This window comes from Alexandromys fortis, unplaced genomic scaffold (genome assembly GCF_014885135.2).
Source record: "Alexandromys fortis isolate MF-2015 unplaced genomic scaffold, M_Fortis_MF-2015_v1.1 scaffold_494, whole genome shotgun sequence".
Taxonomy (NCBI): Eukaryota; Metazoa; Chordata; class Mammalia; order Rodentia; family Cricetidae; genus Alexandromys; species Alexandromys fortis.
The window spans coordinates 60,907-84,033 of NW_026068360.1; the positions used below are offsets into that span (position 1 = coordinate 60,907).

The following is a 23,127-nucleotide window of genomic DNA, read 5'->3' on the forward strand; positions in this document are numbered from 1 at the left end:
CCGGGGCCTCTGATAGTAAAATGGAGGTGACCGGAAGCTTGCCGGGGCCTCTGATAGTAAAATGGAGGTGATCTGGAGCTTGCTGGGGCCTCTGATAGTAAAATGGAGGTGACCGGAAGCTTGCCGGGGCCTCTGATAGTAAGATGGGGGTGACCAGAATCTTTCCGAGGCCTCTGATAGTAAGATGAGGGTGACCGGAAGCCTGCCAGGGCCTCTGATTGTAAAATGGAGGTGACCGGAATCTTTCCGGGGCCTCTGATAGTAAGATGGGGGTGACCGGAATCTTTCTGGGACCTCTGAGTAAAATGGAGGTGACCGGAAGCTTGCCGGGGCCTCTGATTGTAAGATGGGGGTGACAGGAACCTTGCCGGGGCCTCTGATACTAAAATGGGGGTGAACGGAAGCTTGTCGGGGCCTCTGATAATAAAATGGAGGTGACCGGAAGCTTGCCGTGGCCTCTGATAGTAAAATGGGGGTGACTGGAAGCTTGCCGGGGCCTCTGATAGTAAGATGGGGGTGACCGGAAGCTTGTCGGGGCCTCTGATAGTCAAATGGGGATGACCAGAATCTTGCTGGGGTCTCTGATAGTAAAATGGAGGAAGCAAGAATCTTTCCGAGGCCTCTGAGTAAAATGGAGGTGACGGGAAGCTTGCTGGGGCCTCTGATAGTAAGATGGGGTGACCGGAACCTTGCTGGTGCCTCTGATAGTAAAATGGGTGTGACCGGAAGCTTGCCGGGTCCTCTGATAGTAAAATGGGGGTGACCTGAAGCTTGCTGGAACCTCTGATAATAAAATGGAGGTGACTGGAAGCTTGTCGGGGCCTCTGATAGTCAAATGGGGGTGACCAGAAGCTTGCTGGGGCCTCTGATAGTAAAATGGAGGTGACCACCACCTTGGCGGGGCCTCTGATAGTAAGATGGAGGTGACCGAATGAGGCCACTGAATAGTAAAATGGAGGTGGCCGAGGCAGGGAACCTCATTGAGGCCTCTGATAGTAAAACAGGGGTTCCTTGCCTCAAGCTGACTAAAGCCTAAGTGGAAGGAAGGGAAGCTTAGAGGTTTGGGAGGTCTCTGCTTTCATTATGAAGGTGGCAACTCCAAGCAGAGGGTGGTGGGGCAGAGGGGCATGGGGTCTAGGAATAAAGACAAGCTAGAGTGAGAATGAAGATATAGGGAGGGGCTGGAGGCCAGTTGGCAGTTGGGGCTAAGGGTGAGGGGGAATCAGGGAAATGATTAGGAGCAAGGAGGAAATTGGGGATGAGGAGAAGCTGGGGAGGCCCGAGAAGCTAGGAAGAAATACATAGTGAGGAAGATTTGGGGAGCAGAAAGGAGAGGATGGCTGTCCAAACTGGGGAGGGGCCAAGGGTAAGGAGGAGCTGGATGTGAGTTGAAGCTAGGAAGGAGTTAGGGGTGAGGATGAACTTGACAGGGGCTGGAGTGAGTAGCTGGGCAAATGGAAAAAACAAGGAGGAACTAGATGTTGGGGAGGAGCTGGAATAAGTAGGAGTAAATAGGGTTAAGGGGTAGGAGATGCTAGATGGGATGAGGAATAACTGGAGAGGGACTAGAAACAAGGGGACAGCTATTGGTGGTTAGGAGGAACTGGGAGGTTAGGAGGAGCTGGGGAGAAGTTATGGGTAAGGAGGAGCTGGGGGGAAGCTAGGAACAAGGGTGAGCTCTGATGTGAGGATGATCTTGGGAAGGACTAGGTGAGAAGATGCTGAGGACATATGGGGAACCAGAAGGAAAAGGGATGAGGAGGGACTTGGGGAGTTGAAGCTAGGTAGGGGCTAGGGGTCAGGATCTGGGGAGATCTTGGGGATTAGAAGGTTCTAGATAGTGGTTGCCAAGGAGGAGGACCTGAATAGGGAGTAAGGACAAGGAGAAGCTTGGGAGGGACTGGGGGAAGGACTGCAATAGGGTGAGGAGGAAGGGGGGAAGCAGACAGAAGAAAAGAACCGGGAGTGAAGAAGAGCCAAGGAGAGGTTACTGGGGAGGAGTTAGGGATGAGGAAGAACTGGGGAGTGTATGAGGTGAGGCAGAAATGGGGAGAGGGTAGAAGAAAGAAAGATTTAGAGGGTTAGGAGGAGCTTGTAGGTTAGGAGAGCTGGGAAAAGGTTAGCAGGGATGGAGTCTCTGGGGGAGGGGCTTGGGACAAGGAGAACATGAAAGGCAATGACAAGCTAGACTGAGTATGAAGTATTAGTCCTTCGTAGTATTGGAGAGGGACTGAAAGCATGTAGGAGCTAGAGTCGAGGAGGAACTCAATGTGAGGAAAGAGCTCTAGAGGCAAAGGGTGAGTTCAGAGGTGGGGGGAGCTAAAGGGATTAAGAGTTAGGGGGATAAGGAATGGCAAAAGGCCCAGGGAAGCAGAGGTTCCAGGGACCCTGGTAGAGCTGGGGAACTGCATGGTGAGGAAGGAATAGGGTCCTCGGTAGGATCTGAAAGGCCAGGAATGTTCTAGGCGCTATCTCTATACTTCTGGGGTCAGCCTCAAATCCATTAGAAACAAGACCACAACAATGCACATAAAATAAAAAAAAAAAGAAAGAAAGAAAGAAAAAGAAACAACCCGAGCATCCTTCACTTTTTCCACTATTGTGTTTATCATTTTTACATTGACAACTACCATTTTTTTCCCTTTGGATGCAGTAAAGTAAAAAAAGTGTTAACACTTTATTCACATAAGAACATCTTGATTTCATTTGATAGCTTACTCAGTTTATTTAAATAATGCCTTTGGATTCAGTTGTTTTGAGAGATTTGTTTTTCTTCTTGTGTTTTCAAACAGAAAATATACAGTTATGTTTCCCCATGCAAAAAGCAATCCGGAAAAGCCCCAAGGGCCTGAAAGCTCACATGCGATGAAAGAGCACATAGTAGTTTATGACTCAGACGATGAACTGGATTTCTGTGTTTCACTTCCGAGTGATACTCAAGGTATAAGATGTCAAATGTTGGGGGCTGCCAAAACTGGCTCTGGGAGTAAAAGTGTTTACCATGCAAGCAGGAGGACCTGAGTTTGATTCCCCGAACCCTCATAGTAGAAGGAAGGAAAGAAATCTACTGCAGAAAGCTGTTCTCTGATCCCCACACTGACGTGTGTCTACTACTAATAATAACATAAAAAATTTAAAGGCATCGAATGTGTTGATACTTTGCTCCAGCTCTTTTGTTTTGAACCTAATACACTTACAGTTTGTTAGTTTATTCTGTGTACTTTACTCTCCATATCCCTATACCTAAATTTTAGAAATCCATGTAGTGTATCTTGCCTTTGAAGTCCTAACATGTTGATCCATAAATAACTTGCTATGTAATCTTATCCTAGAAACACTTCAAAATTTGTTCCTACACATGGTCATGAATCATGATTTAATTTCATCTAACCTTCAAAGAAAAATTTGTATTTCTATATCTAACACAAAAGCTTAAGTTGTCAATGTCTGAAAAATTGCAAACAAAGTTTTATTACTGTTTGTTAAAAGTGTTCTTAATTTCAATTTTTTTTTTCTTGTCAGTGGAACAGAGTTCATCAAGTGATTCACCTGGAAGGAGAAGTCCCATAGAACTGTTTGAACATATGGGGTAATATATTAAAAATTGTTTGACTGTTGAATAATGTATCTCAAGAAATACTTGCTTTGTTTATGTAACAGGTAGTATATATAAGACACTTGACATTTGCTATTTTTTCCAAACTGTTATAGCTTATGAATCCTTAACGAAACAGTGTTTGTCATTGTATTTGATATTTAATAGGGGAGTTTGTGAATGCTTGGAAAATGCTCTTTTACTGAACTACAGTGCCATTTTTAAAATGTGATTTCTTCTTAGGGAAAAGGTAGAGGCTCTTCTTGGAAGAGTTGCAGGTATGTTTTAAAGATACTTTTTTAAGAAAATTATTTAAAACTACATAATAATTTGCATATAATGTGTTAACCAGTATATTACATGCCTACTCTTCAATGCTTTGTTCTCATTTATAAGATTTTCATAAAATATTTGTGATTTAGCATCATATTCTTCCTTATAGTTTTTCATGATGAGAAAAGTAAAAATAATGCTTTTAGACATATGTGACTTCAATGGATTTTTTAGAAGAAGAAAATAGGAAACAATCTACTATTTCTATATATCAGTTTCTTTTACTCTGTATATCAGTTTCTTTTTAAAAAATCATTTTATTTCTAAGGATTTATACTGCATTCCTTTCTAGGCAGTATTAAACTGAAGCTTCTAATATAACTCCTTGTTACTATTTTCATTCTAATAAATTATAATCTAAGAAGAAAATTAGATAGCCAATAGAGGTTTAAACTCTGAACCCTAAAACCTTGTTTTACGAAGTTTGTTAAGGATCAATTACGTGGGCTTTCTTGGGGAGAATGTTCACTTTTGCTTGTTTACTCGTTTGTTTTGAGATCGTCTCATAGGGAACTCAGACTGGCATTAACATTGTAGATCACCTGACAACCTCACAGGTGCTGGGATTACAGGGACAGACAAACCAACCAAGGATAGTATTATTTTAAGAGTTAATAGGGGATGGAGAAATGGCTCAATGGTTAAGAGCACTAGCATCTTCCAAAGGAATCCAATTTGATTCCCAGCACCTTTATGGTGGCTCACAACCATCTATGTGTAACTCCAGTCCAAGGGAATCCAGTGCTGCCTTTTGGATTCAGTGGAAACAAGGCTCATGGTACACAGACCTAACCAGATGAAAGCAAAATGCCCCCATTCATAACTTACAAAACAGTTAAAATTAGGCTTCTTTAAGGATTACTCATATAATCAGCTTTTTTGAAAGATGTTCTCTATTTAGTGGTGTCAAGATACATGTTTTATAATTTGTTGTTTAATATGTGTGTTAGCTGCTGAAATTATCTCTTCCATATATGTGTTGTATGAAAAAATTTTAGCTACTAAAATTCTAAATTATTTATAGAATAGAAATTTCTTATGGTTATTAAAAGTAACTGACAAGAATTTTCTTTTCTTATTGAGATACAGTCTCACAATGTAGCTCTAAATGGCCTGGGAATTGGTATGTAGGCCAGGCTAGCCACAAATTCACAGAGATCTGTGTGCCTTTGCCTCTCCAGTGCTGGAGTTAGTAGTGGTGCAACCACAGCATATTTGAAATTTAAATTTTTTATGAACTGCTTGCTGTACATAGTGGTAAAAATGCCCTATAAAGGCTTAATGAAATATAAAAAATATAAATAGTAACCAAAGCATACAAAACAAGATATGCTAGGCAAGTGCTTAAACTCAACTACATCCCCAGCCTCTCATTCACTCTCTCTTACAAATAATGTTGACAAATTAACCTTTTTAGGGTATATTTTTAATAAGCAATTTTATTCCATGCTCTCTAACAAGAATTCAGGCAAATGCACGCTTCCAGTATAGAGTGTTTTGTAAATTTTAGAAGTAGTTAGCGTTTATTTAATTATTTTTCATAAATTCTATACTTCCCCTTTGCTTTGTTTATTAGTTCATTTTTGTCACCTCTAAAAACATCTTCAGTTAGGAAAATCCTAATTACCATATGGTTATTAAAAATGATTGGGACCAGAAATGCTTCAGATTTTAGAGTTTTGGATTTGGAATGTTTTCATAGAAATTGTTGATTGAACAGACCTAGTCAGAAAATCTAAAATCCTAGGTGTTCAAAATATGAAAGCTGTATCATATTGACACTATAGTTTTAAATGTTAAATGTTTAAATGTTTGTTATTGATGAGTGAGCATTATTAGAATTTATAATTACTTGAATGTGTGAGAACAAAGTAATTTCTTAAGCATTGAATTCTAATGAACATTTTTTTAAAATACAGTTGACATTAACCGTGTTCTTACTGCCAAGAGACAAAGACTGGAAACAAATACTAAGTCTTTGGAAGGAATTGACCAGAATATGAAACAAGTTTGGAACTCACGTGAAGATGCTGTGTAAGGTTTTTCTTTCCTAAAACAAAAGAAAACAAACAAAAAAACCTGTTTGTACCAATTTTTAATATATATTTATGTAAAGCACTTAAGAAAAATGTCATTTTCTGTTTGAGTCTCTAGTGAAAATATTTCACTTTTCTTGAGGCAGGTGCCTCCATGACATCCTATCTTTATAGCGTTGCTTCACAGAAGCCAATGAAGATTAGGTTTTTCTCCTTTAAATAACAATTGGTATTTTATTATTCACTCCTGAAATTAGTTGAATTAAGTTTAGATGCATAGACCCTAATAACTATTATTTAACCATAGCTGATGGTGTAGAGAGAGGTCAATTTGAATATGACCTCTTGGTTTATACTAGATTGTGGCTGTGCCAAAATGGGGAGTGGGGAACTTAGTGAAATGTTTTGTTTGAAAATCATTTAGTATTTTTAAGACTCTATATTAAGTAGAAAAAAATGAAAAATAAACTTTTTGGAGAAAATATTATTTTGAAAATAGATATACGTATGATAAAATTTCCAGTTTTCAAAAGTCCCCATGAGAGGGGAGACTTTTATGTTAGGAAGAAGCACTTCTGGAATCAATGTAAATCTAATTTTACTTCTGAGTTTTCCATCAGAATATTTAAACTGCTATTACTTTCTTTTTCCGCTATAATAGTGTATCAACTCAATTTTGGCTTGAATGTTACTTTCCTACTAGTATAAGAAGTAACGCCATTCATTATTATGTTTACAGGGAAAAGCTTAACGGAGAGTATGCTCAGGCATTTACAAATCTGTTTCAGCAATGGGATTTGGATTTTCAGAAAATGCAGGAAAAATATGTAAAACTAATGGTTGGTATCACAATTCTAATTAATATGCATAGAGAAGCTATTCTTGTGTTGCAGAAAACAAAGCTGGGCTTGTTTAGAGACTGAAATTTCAAGAATAAATGGTGTCTTGAAAATGATTTTCTACCTTATCTGGCCTATAATTTTAGGAAGCTAATGAAGAAGGTTCATAACATGTTAGTGTTTAGAAAATAATTTAAACAGGCATAATGGTTATTAAAGAGAAATAATAAAGTTAGTCATTTTAAAATATTTTTCTGAGTTTAAAATAGACTTTTTTTAATTTAAAGTTTTAGAGATTAGGCTGTAGCTCAAAAGGACAGTGTTTGCCGTGCATGTATGAGGCCCAGAACAACCAACCATTACTAAACTGTTAATACAGTTTTTCCTTTTGTATTTGTAGAATGATTTTCAACAGGAAGAAAAGGCTTTTCAACAGTGTAGACTCGTTCAGAGCAAGAGACTGAAAACAATTAAACAAATACACGAGCAGTTCATAAAGGTATGTTAGACACGATAACAATATGTTCCTAAAGATATAATGTACATTTTCCTTACCAGAATAAGGTAATTTCCATTTTGAACGAACTGTTTTTAATTGATGTGGTAGATCTGTAGAATTCTAATGGTTTTAGGGTGGTTATTTCAGATAGAAGATGGTAAATTATGAGTTTTCCATAGATATATGCTTCACATGTATTAATAGTCATACTTCAAGTATATTTATTTTCTTTATTGAACTGGAAAGAGAAAGTCTACATATCATTTCTATGATCTTTGTAATCCTCATATATATTAAATAGGAAAGGCTCAAAATACCTTTTTGAAAAGATTTAGTGCAAAGGATATCCTGTAACTGGAGTTACAGAAAGTTGAGAGCAGCCTTGTGGGTGCTGGTCATTAACTCCAGGCTCTCTGCGAGAGCAGCTAGTGCTGTTACCTACTGAATCATCTCTCCAGCCCCAGGAAGGACCCAAGTTAAATTAACCCTTGTTTCGAAATTTAGTAGGGAAATTTTTCTAGCCTGTCAATTTTTAAAATTATTCCAATGGCTAAAATAACTTATCCATTATCCTAGAATTTAATAGTCAAAGATTAAAATTTGTTCCTTGAGAATTAACTATATGCTAGTAAGTTGATGTATAAACAATAAATAGTTTTAAAGTATTTTAAAGAAAATTATTTTACGTGTTTCCAAATGCAGTTCTTGCAAGTTTGCTCTAATATCCCCTGAAACTATTTTCAAATTTCTTCATAGCCCATGTTTTCACTACTAGACTTTTGACGATTTTCCTTTCCATAGTGCTTCATTATTTATTTAAGTCCTATTGCTGAGATCCTAGCTTATACTATTTAATATTCTCATCATCCTTTGCTTCTACTATGAAAACTGTTTGCTCTGTCTTTCAATTCATTCTTCATAGTTCTTGTCACATATATATAATAAATTATATGCATACATACATACATACATACATACATACATACATACATAGGGCTTTTCCAGACAGGGTTTTTCTTTATAACTGTCTTAGCTGTCCTGGAACTCACTCTGTAGACCAGGCTGACCTCGAACTCACGGAGATCTGCCTACCTCTGCTTTCTGAGTGCTGGGATTAAAGGAGTGCACCACCACCGCACGGCCGCTATGTTTTTGGTTAGAATGTTTATCTTTTCTGGAAAAATGAGCAATTATGTATTATTCTCTCTTGTTTTCTCCATAGCACTTAACATTGTATTTGTCACGTGGTTGGTGATGATTAGGCAATGATTGGCAAATGATTAGGAAAGATTTAAACCATCATTTTTAAATGATCAGCACATTCGTGCAGTATTAGTGCTAAAGACAGATGAATGGACAGTTGGAGGGTAGCTGGTCACTAAAGTGAGATACTCTCTTACAAAACAATAATATATATTTTGCTATTAATGACTTGAAAAATGATCTCATACTATAGATTATTTTTCCCTTTGGTAAATTTATTGTCACATCATGCTACATTGACTTTTTGTCTTTAAGTAGATTGTAGCCTGATGTTTGAGAAAATCATTAGAAATGTTCACAATTATGATGGTTGCCTAGAAGACTCTTCAGAATTCCTATTTCTCTATTTTCCATTTTCTTTTTTCTGGAAGAGAAAGTGTCTATATTCCACATGTTAGCCTTCAGGCTCTCCCAGTGGCGCCTGCAAAGTTTGTGATACTGTGCCCAACTCTTGCCCTCTCCAGCCTCAGCCTGACCTTAACATTCACTAAAACTGCTTGAGCACAATGTGCCATTGTATCTTCTATAACTCTATTTGGTTGATGTCTGAGTTATTTTGTGACTTAACAGTAGTAATTTGGGTCTTCGTGTATTAGGTTTTTTTTTCTCAAAGTAATGTATATTACTAAAATATTGAAAATTCTCTTGAAATTTTATTTTAAAACTTAGAACTTGGGATGAAAGATGCCATGGGACTAAACTAGCCTTTTGTGTTTAGAATTTGGAGGATGTGGAGAAGAAGAACGACTGTCTGCTTATGGATACACAGAATGAACTTAAAGAAGAAATGAACAGGCTGCGAAAAAAAATTATGAAAGAATCTGTAAGTTGTATTTCAAATCAGAAATAGGAATTAATAAAAGCACTGAAATATTTTATTTCCTACTGTAGGAATGACACCGAAAGTAAGAAATAAACCTGTTTACTATCTCTTTTCCTTAACAGAATCACCAAGAGATAGTGAGCCTTCAAGAGGCTTTTCAGTCCACGATGCATCCTAAGGGACACAGTTCAGGTGCCAGCGAATAGTCATAGTTTAAGATAAATTCTGGTTGATATGGCAAGATCTTTAGTCATTAGCTTGTTCACCTTGTCTTACCTTATTTTGAATAAAATCCAGTTGTGTCAGTATCAACTATTCTTGTATGTCAAGGTTTTCACTCTTTTGTTATAATAGAGTGGATTTTTCTTTGTGACATTGTTAACTTTTTTCAATAAAAATGATTGTTTGGATATTGACTTTAGTATTTAGTATATCAGTCCCAAAGGTACAAACGTCAGGTATACAAAGGTACCTTGGCTTTATTTCATGTCTTTTTTTCTGACAGGATCTTACCATTATTGATCATGATGGTGTCTAACACTGAACTAAAAAATAAACTTGGTGTTATAATCTCAGGTAGTCCCTGCATCTCAGCCTCCAAAGTACCTGAGACAACAGGTGGACACCACTATGCCTAGTTTACATTGTTATTTAAGAGAAAAAAAAAAACGCTCCAATCCATCCATTCTTAACTGAATTGCATAGCCCATTCTAAGAAAATGTGTTAAAGGGCTTGCATTAGTATCTTGGAATTAAACAGTTAATACATCAATCAAGCTGACAATTTATACTAGGTTTGGTTTTGTTTGTTGAGATAAGGTCTTGTCATGGAACCTTGCCTGGCCTGCAACTTGGTATATAAACCAGGTTGGCCTTAAATTCATAGATTTGATTATCTGTGATTCCCAGGTGCTAGAATTAAAGGCATGTACCACAGCATGCCCTACCTACATACTAATTTTAAGACATTCAAGAATTTCATTTCCACAGGGTATCAAATGTCATTGGGATTGGTCTGCAGTTAAGTAACACATGTCCTTAGTAATGCATAGGAGTATATCATGAGGGCAGGGCCTAGTGGTGCACACTTTTACCCTCAGCACTCTCTCAGGAGGCAAAGGCATGCTGATTTCTGGGAGTTTGAGCCAACTTGATCTACGTAAGCCATTTCCAGGCTATCCAGGACTACAGAGTAAAACTCTGTCTAAAAAAAAAAAAAATGTATCATTACTTTTCGTTGTTGAAGGACGTTACACTTTTCTTCAGAGATAGAGTTCCTGGAGTGTCACTGAATACTAATGTTAGCAAATGTTTGGAAGATTCGTTTTAAGACTCATTATCAAACAAATAGTTCAATAACTTGCCTTTTTAAAGGTGTATTGTGTGCTGTGCTTGGTGGCACACACATTTACCCCCAGCTCTCAAGAGACCAAGTCAGGTAGATCTCTGACTTTGAGTCCAGCCTAGTCTACAGAGCAAGTTCCAGGACAACCAGAGCTACACAGGGAAACCCTGTCTTGAAAAACCAAGTGCATTTTTAAAGAGAAACATAGAAAAATGTGATGTCATAAATTTGAAACTTTAGATATAACTAAACATGTTTAGACAAAAACGCATTAGAGGAAAAGCAAAAGTTCTCTTTCATGTTTATTTTTTCCTATATAATCCCTTAAAGTGACCGTTCTCCAACTTAAAAAAGACAGACATATATATAAACCATCCTTTTTCAAACTAGTATAATTTATATTGGAAGAAATTAGTCTTTGACCATTAGTGCGTAATTAGATTAAGAGGGCAGTTTAATTTCTTTTTTCTGTGGTGCTGGGATCCCACCAATACCTTGCCTCCCTCTTGTTACTGGAGGGAATCTCTCAGGTCAACCATGACATAAAGGCCAGGTTCTTTCCATCTCTAATGAAGATTTCAGCAAGACATATGGTAGTAATAATTAAAGTCTGGATTTATTAGAAGTACAAGGCATAAAATATGTTGCTCAAACAAATGAGCGTGTGGCTCAAGAACCCCATTTACGCGTCCAAGTACTTTTTATTACAGAGGGAAAGTAAAGATTCTCTGAAAGGGTGGACCCTTTGTTGGCTGTTTAGGTGCTTAATGCTGTTTGCTAGAAGGGTTGGTTTTTTTTCCCCCCCACAATCCTTACGGCAGTCAAATGGATGTTTTTTTTTTTCAGTTACTGTAATCTTATGACTCACAGTCATGTGTGTCTGACCCTATTTTCCATTGCTATATTTCCATCATGAAATAGGAATCTTAAATACTCACAGGATTTCTAAGGAGGTCTTTATTTCTCAAATTTTACCCATAGTTACAGAAGGGAAATAAGTACTTCAGAGTGTTGTCTGGGTATCTAATTCCCATGAATACGGTTTTCCTCATAAGGCATGTTATCTTTCTTCACCATGTCTCTTCCCTGCATGTATAAAGTGCATGCTTGCTACTCCCCTAGTTTATCAACTGACCATGGCATATGGTAGGTAGCCCATGACTTTGAAAATGCTTTTTTCAGTAAGCCCACCTTCCTCTTTTCCTCTCTGTGTTTTCTTAAATGCTATGTCCCTACCACCCCTCCTGTGATGATAATCACAGGGACCTGGAGCTTTCCAAGCTTCCCCATGCCTTCCTTTCCTATGTTATGGCTCCTGGAGTCAGGAACAAGAGAGACAATGGCATGAGCCAGGTTCCATTATAACCTGGTCATGCATGCTTTTGATATTAACCCAATACCTAGATCACTGTGTGATAAGTATCACAGTTACTGAGAATTTACTTAAGATTAAAGCAGTTCACTCCTGTGTCTTTAATTGTACAATGACTGTGAGAAGTGCTGTAGTAGTAATTTAATGCTGGGACCACCAGCTCACAAATAATGACACAGAGACTTATTAATTATGAAAGGTTGGCCTTTAGCTTAGGCTTGTTTTCACTTAGCTCTTTGGTTGTCGTGTGTGTGTGTGTGTGTGTGTGTGTGTGTGTGTGTGTGTTGAGACAGAGTTTCAGGGTTTCTCGTAGCTTTGGAGCCTGTTCTGAAACTCAGTCTGTGGACACAGCTGACCCCGAACTCAGGAGTTTTGTCTGCCTCTGCCTGCCGAGTGCCGGAGTAAAGGCATGCGCCACCACTGCCTGGCTCCATCTACCTCTTATAACTTAATTAACCCATATTTTTAAATCTATATTCTGCCACGTGACTTTTTTTTTATCTTTCCTCAGTATGGCACATCTAGCTTTCCCCATGTCTGCTAGAGAAATCTGAGCATCAAATTCCTCCTGATTTTCTCCCTCTGCTAGGAAGTCCTGCCTATCCTCTCCTGCCTAGCTATTTACCATTTAGCTTTCTATTAAACCAATCAGAAGGTGCCTTAGGCAGACACATATCTTTACAGTGTACCAAAAGATTATCCCACAACAGTGCTGACTAGAAATGTAAGGGAAAACTCATCATCAAACTTACTCAGGGCCAGTGGCATGGGGAGAAAGTTGACTCTTAGGACAGAGTTAGAGCTCACCATTACCTCCCAGTGACACCACACATTGATACATACCTCACAAAAGTACAGTCATCTGGGTACATGCTGTTAAGAAAAATGGAGGAATCTCATGGGGTAAACCCATGGGATCTTAGTAACAGCCTCCAGCTTGAGAAGGCCGTGTCCCCGTCCTTCATGGTGCTTCGGATTTGTTCCAGTGCTTTTCTGGACACAAGCTTCACCTCTCCCACAAAGAAGAGCGTGGAAGCTGATTCACACCCCATACGGCAATGTTTTTGTTTCCAAATGCCCAGCAACTAAACAGCTGATAACATACAGAACATTTCATTCCCGGAGACTGAAGGGCAAATTAACCACAGGTAAACAGGACTGTTGCTTAGATAACTCGGTTATTAAAGCTAGCAAGATGCCATCTGCCTCAACTATCAGGCACAGCCGAGAAGCTGTGGATAAACACAAACCCTGTATATACGAAGCTCACGTTCTAACATGGACGTATGGGTTCCACTACATAGGTATTAAATTTAACAACTGAATAGGTACTGGGAAATGAAAAATGCTATGGAAAAAGGAAACATTGTATACAGTATAAGGGGACTCAGCTATTACACACTTGTATTTGCAGAGCTCCCCCTGAATGTTGTTCAAGGACCACTAGCAGCACAATACATTCCTGACCATGGAAAACAAAGAATTTGACCTAATATGAAGTGCTGTGCCTTTGCTACAGACAAAAGCCAGTTTGGGGATGTCTCTGAATAGATCAGGCACCTTCCTAAGTGAGTCCATACTTCCAACAAAATCATCAGGGTGTTTCCAAGTAAAAACATATTGAACATATATTTTGGCTTAGTAATTCAAACTATTGCATTAAACCAGGCCCCTCAGCCATAGAAGTAATGGTGGAGAAGAAATGCAAAGGCTTTATTCCTATGATACTTGTACTGGGGTCATTGTGATTGCTCTCCAGAAATAGGGGGATTGAATGCTCCGTACTGCAACCACATTGACAATATCATCTCGTTGAGGCACATATCCAGAAGGAAGTTTCAGAGAATCCAAGGTGAAAAAGATGGTGTCTTCTAACACTCCAGTTCGTCCGTCTGCTCTGGTAATGCAAACCTGGGATGAAAAAAAAAAAAAAACGGTACCAATGAGTGTGGGAAACAGTAATTCATGGTCATAGAGTCTGGCTCTAACCAGCAGATCCCTTCACCCCAGCACAGATTTGCACCCTACTCTACACAACAGCATCATCCAGGCGCTATGTAAGCACAGCCCTGTCCAGATCCAACCTCACAGCCATGCAAACAGTTCCTGAGGATGAGAACCAGGCCTCTGCTGAGGGAATTTGGTTCTAAAGCTTACCCACAATGACTGCTAACTTCCCGTTAAGGCTGACTGCTCGAAAAGAAAAGAGTGGGAAAGGAATGTGTTGTTAAGTAGACTATCATTTTTCCCCTACCTTGTCACCTGCACATTCCTTCATTTTTCCTCTGGTACAAAATGAGTGCAAGCCAACTTGTTTTCGGTTTTTACTACCCATATCATACCCACATACTGCTCAGGAGTTTAAAGGACACACCATTCTCTTTTCTTAACAATTCCGAGAAACCTGATCATTGACTTTTGGTTTTGATGGTCTTTACCACATTGTGACGCCTCCCAGGTAGGCTACATAAACTTCAAACTTCATCATAAGAACTACATTATTCTCGTCATTTCCTTTTAGAATTCCAGTACTTTGGATCAGAAAACAAGTTCATTTTGGCAAGGCTTTTATTTTAGGTCTCCTAACACTTGTAGGATAATCCTGAGCAGCAAAAGTGACCACTAAATGAAAGAGAGGCAACCCCAAAGGCAAGTACAGTATGTGAACTACCTCGTTTATATGATAGTGTTTCAGAGGCTTCACCGAGATGGCCTTTCTGCTCTGTGGGTCTCCCTGTTCCGAAAACTCAATTTCTACCAGGTCACCCTTATAAGGTTCAAAATCTGTAACAGTCACGGGAGAAAATCAAGTTAGAGGGAGGGTGCCTTTATTCAAGGGAATCTGATGTTTCACCATGCACTATGCTGTAATCCCCGACACAGTTTCTATTACATGTAAAGTACATTTTTAACATTTAAAACCCCAGGGCTGGAGAATGGTCCAGATATTTTACTAATGTTGCAAGGGACTCAGGTTCAGCTTCCAGTACCCACAGCCACCTGTGGCTTGTCTATGCATTCTTCTGGTCTCTCTGCAGGCGCCCACACAACACATGGTGTACACAGATACACACGTACACATAAATAAAATAGACACAATTTTTTTTGTAAAGGATAAGGGCTAAGAGATAGTTCTGTGGTTAAAGGTACTTGCTATTTTCTTTCTTTTTTTTTTTTAAAGAAAGGGTTTCTCTGTGTAACCCTGGCTGTCCTGGAACTCATTCTGTTGACCAGGCTGACCTCGAACTCACAGAAATCTTCCTACCTCTGCCTACCAAGTGTTGGGACTCACGACGTGCGCCGCCACCACCACCCTGCTGTACTTGCTGTTCTTGCAGATGTTCTGTGTTCAGTAACCTCATGGAGGCTATAGCTGCCTGTAACTCCAGTTCCAAGGCCTCTGTAGGCACCAGGCATTCAAGCAGCGGCATATACATAAATGCAGGCAACACACACACACACACATGCAACATTTAAAAGACAAAAAGGAAAACAGTACTGAAACAAAGTGAGGCAGTGAAGTGTCTGTCTAATGAACAGGAAGGAAATGACATACTTGTTACTCAGTATAGGACAAAAGAACATGGTTTTTCTTTTACTTCTTTTGGTGTCTCATTAAAGAAATTACTGAGGCTGTAGCTTACTTAGTATGTGATTTGATTGTTACCTAGCAGCACACAGATAATAAGATAGCAAAAATAATAATAATAAACAGAGAACTGTTAGCCATTTTCACTGGGTTTCGTAGTATTCATTTAATAGTACTTATTCTGACAATTTTCTATCTAAGTGACTGGGTCATTTAGGACTTGTTTCCAGTGCTAGGGATCAGCAATACTTCTTTTTTAGCCACTGTCTTTCTTACCCTAGAGAAGTCTGCTACTATGACTAACTCTATTTCGCAGAGGTAAGTCTCTCCACCTATGCCTTGGGACCTGTCCTCTATTTATAGCTCAGGGACTTAACCCTATCCTCTCTTCCTGCTCTCTTCAGCACCTTTAGCCATATCCTTTGCACCACAAACATGTCCAAGGCCTTCCACTTTGAAAAGAGTGTTCCTCACATCCTTCCTGGTGTTGATGGGCAAAGGGACAGGCTAATTAATTGTCTTTGGAGCTCAGCAATCACAGGGGCCCTTTCCTCTGAAAACTGGGAATCTCTGAGGAAACATGTCGTAAAATCCCAGACACTACCAAGCAGTCATCGTGAGAGGGTTCCTGACATAACAACCAAGATCAAGTTCAGGTTCTTACAGCCAAGAAAAGTAAAGTAGAAAGCAGCTTTGTGTACCGGAACAAAGTCATTCTTTTTCTCCAAGCTAAAGGGCACCTGATTAAGCTACAGTGGGTATGGTCTATTTTCCTTCCATTCATCTTTCAAAGCCCAGCCTGGTACCTGGAAAGCTGATGCAGGAAGGTGGCATGAGTCTAGCAGTTTGAGACAAAACTAGGCAATAGAGGAAGTCACTGTCTCAAGGGGAGGGGAAGCCCTATAATGATAAAGGCATCAGGTTTCCATTTCATTAGATTTACATTTCATTATAGCAAACTGCTAGTTTTCATTTCTTCTTGGTTCTCCAACTTAATCATTAAAGGCAGAGACACTGGCTGGCGGGTGTAAAGTGCAGCTCAAACAGCGCACAGACCAGTCTGTTTCCTCTCATTGTTGCCATCACTCCCATTCCTACGGCTTTGCCCACTGTTTATTTGCATCAGGCTATTTTGATGGAGTCACGTGTCAATCTCTCCCAATGACACTATGAGCTCTTTATAAGAAAGGTTTAATGAAGTTTTCCATATTTTGTCCTCTGCCCTCAATATCTAGAACTCTCTTTTGAACCAAATTGAAGTTTATTAGTCTCTTTAAATTAACATGTCATTGCTCTAGATCTAAAACAACAGAGTGTTATATCAGATAAATACAAGTGGACTTCAACACTGAATGCACACACACATGCACACATATGGAAAGGCAAAGCGCTATTTTCAAGCCTTATTTTAAAGCACTCAAATTATTATGAAATATTTTATCATTCATGTAATAGTGTTAGAATAGAAATTCTATTTATATACCTACATAAATAAAACAGCTGCACAAATATTAGTATACCCAAACAAAAACATAAAAAACATATGAGATATTTCTTCAAATATTGAAGTGACACTGATAAGAGCCAAGAAGAGAACTGGGAATGTAGTTCAGTGGTAGAGACCTTGCCTCACAAGCATGGAGCTCTAAGTTCAATCCACCCAAAAATCCAAGTATACAGCAGTAGTAAATGTAATACAAAACCCTCTCATCAAATTAGCATATTTCAAATTTCACCCGGAACCCAATTAATAATACTTAAAATAGACACCTAATTTTAAATTTAAAAATGTGGCTCATGCCTTTAATCCCAACAAGCAGGAGGCAGAGACGGGGCTACACAAAGAAATCCTGTCTCAAAAAATAATACAAAAACAAATAAGTAAATAAATAAAAAGGCAAAATGTACCTTTACAGACAATGTCGAGAGAGAAGGATTGATCGTGATTGATATGATCAACACCATCCATTAGAGACTTAATACAGTCAAGTGAAACTGTCATGTGACGTTCTGGTGGTTCATCATGGCCACGATAGTAAGCACCCACCTGGAAAGTAAGTAAACAAACAAATAAAAATGGTTATTTCAAAGAAACTCAAGTTTAAAAAAAAATCTAAATTTTAACCTGAAAATCTGTTCAATAATTCAAATAATGTTGACAACTGACACATAAATTGACATGTGTTGATGAAATAGTGATTGAGCTTCCAATCATTTTTACTGTAGTTTTAGAGCCGATTAGGAGAGTTGAGAAGAAAATACAGAGAGTTGCTACACACTCCCACAAGTGATCTTTAGCTTCTATCATTAGCATCTTGCTTTTGTATGCCACATTGACTACAATTGATAAACCAGCATCAATACAGAAAAGGGGGAGGGGATAAATGTTAAGATTCCAGACCAGAGCATCTAGGGAGACAAAAGAATGTCAAGGTAAATTTGAGAAAAATAAATCTAGTGTCCATATGGCACCCTAAATACTATCAGTCTCATGTGATCTTGGAAGCTAAGCATGGTCAGGCCGAGTTTAATATGAGAGCAAAGAAAGCAACCAAGGCTGTAGGGTCTAAAAATCACAGTTAAGTTGGGGCTGTATCTAAAGAAAAATGGGGGCATCTAAATCTTTATTTCTTCAAATTGCAAACATCTTTATCTGATGTTTTGCTTTTGTCATTACAAAAATAATTTATGTTCAACATATGTAGTAGGAGCTGTGGTGGGCTGTGTTCCCTCCCAGCTCCGTACGGCTAGCTTTACCTGAAATAATTACATGGAAACTGTATTCTTTTAAACACTGTCTGGCCCATTATTTTCAGCCTCTTATTGGCTAATTCTTACATCTCGATTAACCCATTTCTAATAATCTGTGTAGCACCACGAGATGGTGTCTTACCAGGAAAGATTTTAGCCTACATCTGTCTGTGGTCAGAGAATCATGGTGACTGCCTGATTCGGCTTCTTTCTCCCAGCATTCTGTCTGTCTACTCCGCCTACCTAATTTTCTGTCCTATTAAAGGGCCAAGGCAGTTTCTTGATTTAACCAATGAAATCAACACAAAGCAGAAGACTCCCACATCATACATATAAAATGTAAAAAAAAATACAAAAGCAAGAAAAATTACAGATAATTCATGTCTGTTTCCTATGCAATAACTGCTGGCCATGCTCTCATGAAATGACCAAAATAACATCTTACCATGGCTCCATTTTGTGTCTGTGTAGGCAATTTTCAGTCCCTAATTCCCTGAACAGTCACATCAGCCTTAGCCACACACTAAGGATTTTCCATGACCTTCACCATGGCCTGGATGTGTAACCAAATTGCACACTGAATGCATAACCAAAACTAATATAACCAAGTTCTCCCAGCCTATACCTGACAATAATGTCATTGTGGGTTTTTTTGCCTTTATAAACTCTGTACCCCTGAGCTTCGGTGCCAGGAGTTCTTCACGGCAAGAGCCTGCCTTCCACTGTCAGCTACTAAAGGACGTCAGTTTTACATGTGTAGCAGTCTGTACCTTTCTTCCCTGAACTATAACACTCAGACCTCCTTTATTCGAGATTATTTACCTATGCACTATTTTACAGGAGAATATAACATTACACACATGTAATAAATATATAACCAAAAGAGCACAAATAAGTCAGTTTACTAACTTTTTAAAAGATAACTTGGCGTCCCACAAAAAGGAAGTGCCATAATTTGGTGGCTCCATTCCACACAATTGGACATGCAGTTTATAATCCAATACACTACCCATTTGCCTAATATATACACGTAAGATAAACACTCAGGAGCAGAATTTCAAGCTCAAAACTTTCCAGCGAGAGCCCCCCCACAGCTGCTGGCCCATGGTAAGAGCATCTAATGGCCCTGGGCTTTGTTGTTTCCTGATCTAACTTAGGTCTTGCTCTCACATCTTCTGTGGCTCCTGAAGCCTACAGAGCCCCTGGGTGCCTGGTGCGGAGTGACACCATGCTGAAGCGAAGAAGAAAAGCAGGCGATGTTGTTGGGATGCCACCAAGGAGGCTGTGCCAAGGCTGTGCCAGTTAGCCATGTAGGGCCAACGACAGTCTGGGCTCTCAAGCATGCTTGTGTGACTTGGGGCAGCAAACCAGGCTGTAACCTTGCGAACATGGGCGCCTTGCTCTTCTTATTGGGGCTTCTGAACAAGGAAGAGGACGCCACGGCACAGACCCACACTGCCCTACTCCTCACTTACTCCTGCCTCCTCTAACCCCCAGCCTCAGGCTTCACCCAGAGCTCAAGCTGCTTTCTTCAACCTGGGGCAACAGTTTATGATGCAGATTGGTCAGAATGCGCCTGGTTGGGCTTGTCCTGCCTCTTGAAGCGTTCCCTGGGGCATGGAAGGAACTGGGAGAAGGACCGAGGCTACCTGCATGAACTTGTACCTGAACAGTCTTGGCCTATGGGACATTTTGTGCTTGCGTTAAGAGAGTCTCAGCAGTTCTTCTCCCATGCTGATTTTTTTTTTATGACATTTTTTATAGTTTCCTTATTTATTTTTTCTTTTTAAATTTTTATTTATTCTTCTCTCATACAATACATTCCGACCATAACCCCTCTCCCCACCTTAGTCTTATTGTAAATGACCCGTATGTAGTAGCTATTTCCTCTGAATTCCAGGGATGCAGCTTTCAGAAGTCATCACCAATGGTGGGGTACACTTTTTGGTGACAGAGTTGACTTTAAGTCACCTGTTGTCCTATAACTAAACCCCATATAAGACTCCAATAAGCTCACTACATATCAAGTTAGATTTGGCCAGAGTCATTTCTTTGGTCTGTCTTTAGTGCACTAATTGGAGTGAGTAGACTTTTTGTTCCTATGTTCCTAAAAAAAGGTATGTAAGGGTGGTTGAATTCACATTCATTCAAATGTGACTGTCTAGAAGGTGAAACTGTTGGTTTATCCTACCCTTGTAAAATGTGGTGTGTGTGTGTGTGTGTGTGTGTGTGTGTAGAGGAAGCAGTGGTTGAGAGATGTTCATGCCTGTATGTGCAGACGTCAGAGGCCCACATTGGGATCTTCTTCAATTGTTCTCCACCTTATTGTTCAAGGCAGGCTCTTTCACCAAACCAGAATGCCAGGACTGCCTAGACTGGCTGGCCAGCAGGCTCCAGGAACTCCCCTATCTCCGCTTCAGCACTGGGACTAAAGGTCATGTTGGGGCGGCCAGCTTTTAAGTGGGTGCTGGTTCAGGTCTCCATGTTCGTACAAGCACTTCATGGAGTTAGTTAGTTCCCGGCTTACTGTCACGGCAGCTCATGGCACTTTAGTAAGGTCTGAAAGTCTTAATGGCCTTTTCGTCCTCCAGATATAGCTACAGGCATAACGCACTGCAAAGGAGTAACTGAAATTGTGGTGTTCCTGATTTATAGGGTTGATTAATTAAATTTGGTTTGGGGGCAATAAATGAATGAAAGATTGATTCACATAAATTCATTTTCATGTTTCCAATTCTGAAAACCCTAGTTTCACCTTCTACGTAATCTCCAACTCCAGCTGCCCGTACCAATTTATTCATTCAGTTTTATCCATAAAAGAAGCAGCAGGCTCCCATAGCTATGTGAATGGTCCAGTGGACCCTCCCACCTCTCAGTGCCCTGTCTCCAAACCAACAGAGAGCCATTTCATGTGTGGAAGCCTGGCTGGTGTTTCACTTCTTTGATGGCTAAAAATTTCAAGGATTGGGAATACTTCCGTCACTCTTGCCAGCCCTGGCAAATAGGGAGTCGCGCATTCTGCTGCTGCTGGTGTCTATTAGGACACTAATAATAAGCCTAACTTGCATATACAGATTTAAATGATAAGTATCTGAACTGGGGTGCTAGATCCAGATTCCATAAATCTAAAAATGTTTGAAACTTGGAGAGCTCCATGGCAAGTAAATTATACTTCAATAAAACTATTTTTTTTAAAAAAAATTATTATAGTACATATCTTTTTGCCTCATAACTACTTATCAAATAACACATATCCGTTATTTGCATTATAGGAGGAGGTTACAAGATAATATAAATTCTAATAATTACTGTTAAATACTGAGGAATAGATAATGTAATTTATACTTTTCTAAATAGATCAGATGTTCCATACAATCCTCTAAGTTAGATTTCAGTTTCCATACACTTCAACATGTCTACTCAAAAGCGACTGAATGAATAGAGGCTAGGGTGAAAGAACTCAGACACAAGACAGTGCCTGGAATATACAACTCTTACTGTGGTTGCATTCAATCCGCGAATGATCTCATCTATTTCCACAGCTTCGGGACCTTTTTGCTTAAGAAGTTCCTTGTCCGCCATGACACCAGCATTGAGGATGTGTTCATTAGGGTAACCATAGCCACTGCAGGACCCTGTTGCAACTCCCTTCATTGTTTGGAACATGCCAGCACCTAAACGATGAATAGAGAAAAAATATATAAATTATTCTCAAGTGCAAACACATACTACAAATAAGCCCTACCAGAGAAAGTTGTGGGAAACAGCCATCTAAGCTGAGAAGAGTACACGGCTAGTTTGTGGGCCAGCTGTTTGCCTACCTGAATGTCTGTGGCATGGATAGGATGATACCACAGCTTCTTTTGTTAATACGCTTGTGAATAGTAATGAGATTTTCAGGCCTTAAGGCCAGAATCTTTGAGCATACATTGTAGCTGACTAATTAGAATGGATATCGTTCTGAGCTGGGAGGGATACTATTCATCCCAGTCATTTCTCACTATTTCCTGGACTCTCACTGATGAAATAGATACCTTTAAAATAATCCCTTGGACAGGTGATCAGTGGCAGACTCCAGGGCATACATTTAGGGATACAAAGTGAGTAAGTAAACTTTGGTTCCTATCTTCTTACTGGTCACAGATACATGATTCATTTGCTTGGTTTTTGTTATAGGTTGGTTTTAATTGTCATCTACAAGCTAACTTATTAAAAGCTTAGTCCCTGCCAGGCTGTGATGTCGCACGCCTTTAAACCCAGCACTTGGGAGGCAGAGACAGGCGAGTGCTGAGTTTAAGGCCAGCCTGGTCTACAAAGCAAGTTCCAGGACAACCAGGACCACACAGAAACACCCTGTCTCAGAAAACAGAAGCGGTTTGTGTTCTGATCACAGTGATCAGTGTTCTGAAGGGAAGCCTTTGGGTTAGAAAGGCCCTGACCTCATTAGCTGAGTAATTCTATGTATGAATTCATTTAGCTTGATGGATTGAGGATGAAGGGCTTTGCGATGAAATTGATCTTTTTCTCTCCTTCTTGCCTGTCCTGAGTTGAGCAGCTGTGCTCCCCTACGTCTTTCCCACTAGGATGTTCTGTCTTGCCAGAATTCCAGAAACACAGCCAAGCAACCACTGACTGAACACTCCGAAAGTAGGAGCCACAAGAAACCTTTCTTCCTCTCAGTT

The 23,127-nt window shown here is 39.5% G+C and overlaps 2 protein-coding genes across 4 annotated transcripts in view; one reads left to right on the forward strand and one right to left on the reverse strand.

Moving 5' to 3' along the window:
* The window catches only part of LOC126495404 (synaptonemal complex protein 3-like), a 13,660-nt gene extending 4,009 nt beyond the window's left edge, over positions 1-9,651 (forward strand). Inside the window, exons 2-9 of the mRNA XM_050133010.1 lie at positions 2,793-2,941; positions 3,523-3,589; positions 3,839-3,873; positions 5,848-5,962; positions 6,704-6,803; positions 7,204-7,302; positions 9,284-9,388; positions 9,511-9,651. Coding sequence (XP_049988967.1) covers positions 2,806-2,941; positions 3,523-3,589; positions 3,839-3,873; positions 5,848-5,962; positions 6,704-6,803; positions 7,204-7,302; positions 9,284-9,388; positions 9,511-9,594 — 741 coding nt within the window. The 5' untranslated portion in view covers positions 2,793-2,805 and the 3' untranslated portion in view covers positions 9,595-9,651. The remainder of the gene's footprint in view (positions 1-2,792; positions 2,942-3,522; positions 3,590-3,838; positions 3,874-5,847; positions 5,963-6,703; positions 6,804-7,203; positions 7,303-9,283; positions 9,389-9,510) is intronic.
* LOC126495405 (cancer/testis antigen 55-like) overlaps positions 1-23,127 on the reverse strand; it is an 85,425-nt gene that overhangs the window by 53,478 nt on the left and 8,820 nt on the right. For 2 of the 3 annotated variants that reach the window (XM_050133011.1, XM_050133012.1), the window contains 5 exons: positions 21,944-22,119; positions 17,603-17,741; positions 14,777-14,889; positions 12,949-14,016; positions 5,950-5,978 (listed from right to left, as the gene is read on the reverse strand). In XM_050133011.1, coding sequence (XP_049988968.1) covers positions 13,825-14,016; positions 14,777-14,889; positions 17,603-17,741; positions 21,944-22,119 — 620 coding nt within the window. In that variant the 3' untranslated portion in view covers positions 5,950-5,978; positions 12,949-13,824. Of the gene's footprint in view, positions 1-5,949; positions 5,979-12,947; positions 14,017-14,776; positions 14,890-17,602; positions 17,742-21,943; positions 22,120-23,127 lie in introns of those variants that run through there. The other variant, XM_050133013.1, reaches the window with a different exon arrangement.